At 36.7% G+C, this 4,350-nt stretch overlaps 1 protein-coding gene across 2 annotated transcripts in view; it reads left to right on the forward strand.

Moving 5' to 3' along the window:
- The window catches only part of LOC107660715 (leucine-rich repeat and calponin homology domain-containing protein 4-like), a 61,133-nt gene that overhangs the window by 32,115 nt on the left and 24,668 nt on the right, over positions 1-4,350 (forward strand). For both annotated transcript variants that reach the window (XM_016450113.1, XM_016450112.1), the window contains exons 3-4: positions 2,064-2,193; positions 3,259-3,364. In XM_016450113.1, coding sequence (XP_016305599.1) covers positions 2,064-2,193; positions 3,259-3,364 — 236 coding nt within the window. The remainder of the gene's footprint in view (positions 1-2,063; positions 2,194-3,258; positions 3,365-4,350) is intronic.

The raw sequence follows: 4,350 nt of genomic DNA on the forward strand, positions 1-4,350 counted from the left end.
AATGGCTGCAATATAACAAAGAGTGAAAAATTTAAGGGGGTCTGAATACTTTCCGTACCCACTGTATATATGTATGTGTGTATGGTTGTACATACACATATATGTAGTTGTTTTTTTGGTGTTTGGCTTAGTGTTATGTTAGAATCATTATTATACTCTTATACCTTTTGTTCTTTAATATTTTGAATTGTTTTTAGCTTTATTTTTAGTTTTTCATTTAAATGTTAAGTTTTGAAATGTTGTTGTATGCATTTGTCGTTTTTATTTAATTTCTTTATTTTTAAAATGTGTATAAGTAGTATTTATAAAGTTTTAGCTTTTAGTTTTTTCTATCTGTTTTTAGTTGTTTTAATACTACAATTGATTGCTTCTGTTGTCCTCATTTGTAAGTCGCTTTGGATAAAAGCATCTGCTAAATGACTAAATAAAAATAAATAAATAAATATATGTGTGTGTGTGTGTGTGCATCTGTGATTGGTCATTATTTATTGTGTGCTAACTGTGATTGGTGGTTCTCTTTCAGACCTGTCAAAGAACCGGCTATGTGAGGTGCCAGAGGAGGTGTGTCAGTTTGTCTCTTTGGAGACGCTCAGCCTGTACCACAACTGTGTGCGATCCCTCACGCCCAGCCTGTGCCATCTGCAAGCCCTCACCTACCTCAACCTCAGGTAAAACACCAGATACAGGCTCATGTGTCTCACACACACATTCACAATAAAAGAATTTCATCTCAAATAAATGATGTTCTTTTCAAGTTTCTATTTATCAAAGAATTCTGAAAAAAATGTAGCACCATTTCCACAAAATTGCTTAAAAATGTAGCTTTACCATCACAGGATTGAATAATATTTTAAACTATATTCAAATAGAGACCAGGTATTTTAAATTGTAATAATAGTTCACAGTATTTTACTGTTTTTAACTGTATTTTGACTAGGGGGGCAACGGTGCTCGGTAAAAAATCGAACCGTACCATTCTCCACACACGGTTCGGCATGCACTAGGACCGCGGTTTAACTTAAGTCTGACAATGCATCTGTAATATGGTTTGTTAGAGTTCGGCTAATGCATGTTTCTGTTGATGGATACAAATTCTGGCTTCCCAATACATTACAACAAGAGCGATGAGAGAAAAAAAACAATACGTGGACAAACCAGTCACTCTTTGTTCAATGCGAGTGCTGTATGCTGGAATAACTGTCATTTATGCCGTCATCACGTGTTGATAACACAGGTGAGACCTGAACAGCACACGTTGCTATCTGTATTTAAACTAAACTCATTTAAGCCTGGCCAGTTTAAATAATAAAGAGCCAGAAGACGCGAACTCACGCACGCAGTGAGAAGATCTGTGTGTGCGCTCATCCGAAGTGCGTGAACCCCCGTTTCAGAACTCTGTGAAGTATTGTGCTTGAATGGACAAATTCACTCAAAAATTATGTCAAAATGCCCGTCTTGGTGAGTATCCTAGCAGACATAGTCGGCTGAACATACAGTATCAGTGCACTGGATCAGTTTGTTCTCTTAAAGTGACAGCACTTTCTTAATGTTAATCAAACAGCAACAACACGGAAATCTCTCACTGCTCTTGATTGAATAACTTTTGTAACTTTAATAAGGATTAATCTTTAATTTATACAGTCAAATATGCAATGTTATTTTACATTTGATTTATTCAATTTCTGTACCTAAAAGCACTGTTTATTTTATTTGTATCTTTATTTTTATTTGACAATATAGTTTTTTCCCTAAACATACCACATACCGAACCGTACCGAAACCGTGACTCTAAAACAGTGATACAAACCGAACCGTGAGTAAGTTGAACCGTTGCACCCCTAATTTTGACCTTGGTAAGAAGATGCATAAGATTCTCTCAAAAATATTTAAAAAACTGACCCTGAACTTTTGGATGGTAATGTACACAAAATAATCAGGTCACCCTGAGTGAAATTTCAGCCGGTTTGAAGGATTGTATATACAGTAAATCTGTCATTCAGTCTTTTGTACTGGTGTTAGATTGCATCAATTGAATTTTCTCTTTTTCTGTGTGTGTGGTGCAGTCGTAACCAGCTGTCCAGTCTACCGCTGTCAGTATGTCAGCTCCCTCTCCTGCGGGTGCTCATCGTCAGCAACAACAAGTTATCAGTCATACCGGCCTCCATACACACACTCATACACCTGCGACAACTGGTACGTAGAACTGACAGATATACCCTCATCTTCATTTTAAAGGCACCTTATAGACAAAGCTTTGTATACAGAGCTGATCTGCTAAATCCTAACCCTCCCCCTCACACAAACTGGTTGATTTAAAAAAAAGAGAGATTTATGAGCCTTGATGTCAAAACCAGGATGACTAATTTGCCATGGATTCCCTTGAGATTTTCCTATAGGGTTTTTTTTATAATGGTTTTTTTTTAAATTCATGACTTCATCAGAATTCAGTATGAGTGACTGTAATTTACGTTGAAGAACAAAACATCCAAGTATCTTCAGTTTATATCGATCATAGACCTCGTTATACTCATAAATTGAAAAAAAAAAAACGTATAAAATCCCACAGGGAAATTTCTAGGGAACCCACAGTGAATTACTATTCCAGGTTTTGATGTCACGGCTGTAGCACTCTATAAGAACATCTCAACTGTTCTCACAAGCGTGTTTTCAACATTTTCAACAGTTTCACAATATTTTTGAGGATTTATTTTCAAAATTTGTAGTTTAGTTAGCATAGTTAAACCATGTCAAAAACAGTCACACAAACACAGTTATTAATGACTGTAAATTTCTGACAGCTGTCTGTGGTGTGAAATCTCTTACGCTCACCAAGGATACATATATTTGATTAAAAATACCGTGAAAACAGCAATGTTGTATAAATATTTTTTACATTTTTAAAACAACTTTTTCCTATTTTAACATATTTTAAAATGTAACTTATTCATGTGATGGCAAAACTGAATTTTCAGCAACCTTTGATTCAGTCTTTAGAATTATATCCATCCATATTTTTGTGAAAACCGTGATGCATATTTTTTCATGATTTTTTGCTAAATAGAAAGTTCAAAAGATTTATTTAAAATAGAAATAAATGTCTTTATTCTTACCTTTGATCAATTTAATGCTCCTTTGCTCAATAAAGTATTCATGTTTGAACAGTAGTGTATGCGCAATATCCAGTCCCTGTTTTATAATTTCTTTCATACCTTCATCTTTCTCACTGCCCCTTCCTCTCACTGTCTGTTTCTCCATCAGGATGTGAGCTGTAATGAGCTGCAGTCACTTCCTGTTGAGCTCGGCCAGTTAGAATGTTTAAGGGATTTAAATCTGAGAAGAAATCAGCTTGCAACTTTACCAGAAGGTCGGTATCTCAATCATATTTTCTAGGCCTTATCACATAAAGCAGCGGTTCTCAATTCCAGTCCTCGCGTAACCCCGCTCTGCATGTTTTGCATGTCTCTCTTTGTTAACACACCTGATTCAGATCATCATCTCGTTAGAAGTGAGCTCCGTGCATGAACTGTGTTCCGATTGACATGCACGACATTCTAATTTATTGAGATGCACCTGTATGCTCCCTTCAAACTGGAATCATAGCGGAATATCCGGTAATGTCCACTTCGCAGGGCACTTACAGTCAAATATAACAAATGTCTGAAGCAATAAGAGGAACATATAAAATGTGCAGAGCGGGGGTACGTGAGGACTGGAATTGAGAACCGCTGACGTAAAGGAATAGTGTGTTATCTTGCAGTATTACGGAGATTGAGATGTTGTTTGAAATATCACAAAAAAGTGGTGACCTCTCTAAATTAACAAACATCCCAAAAGCCAATGTGTTTTGTGGTTGTCGGAGGCTTTTATAGCAAGCTTACTTCTCCTTCAGGTTAATAAAAAAATATTTGGACACTTAAACCACACTTAAATAAGTGTGTGAAGGTCATTGAAGATCACTATTTCAAGCATAATATATATATAAAAAGAATCTTTTTCATTTTAAATGATAAAACAACTGATTTACTTTACTGTATTTGGTCACTTCCTGTCATATTAAAGGGGTCATATGATGCGATTTCAATTTTTCCTTTCTCTTTGTGTTACAAGCTCTTGGTGCATAAAGAAGATCTGTAAAGTTGCAAAGACTAAAGTCTCAAATCCAAAGAGGCTTTCACCATGGACGAAGCAGAGTCCAGCCCGGGGTCGTCACATGTGGTTGCCGCAAGCCCGCCCGCCGCCGCAAACTCTAGCCCCCGGCCTCTGCTCACTCAAGGCCTTCGGCTGCTGCTCACTCAAGCCCGCCGTGTGTGACGCTGTGTTTCATTGTGAAAGCGAAACTACTTTGTTTGG

This window comes from Sinocyclocheilus anshuiensis, unplaced genomic scaffold (genome assembly GCF_001515605.1).
Source record: "Sinocyclocheilus anshuiensis isolate Anshui unplaced genomic scaffold, SAMN03320099.WGS_v1.1 scaffold1823, whole genome shotgun sequence".
NCBI lineage: Eukaryota > Metazoa > Chordata > Actinopteri > Cypriniformes > Cyprinidae > Sinocyclocheilus > Sinocyclocheilus anshuiensis.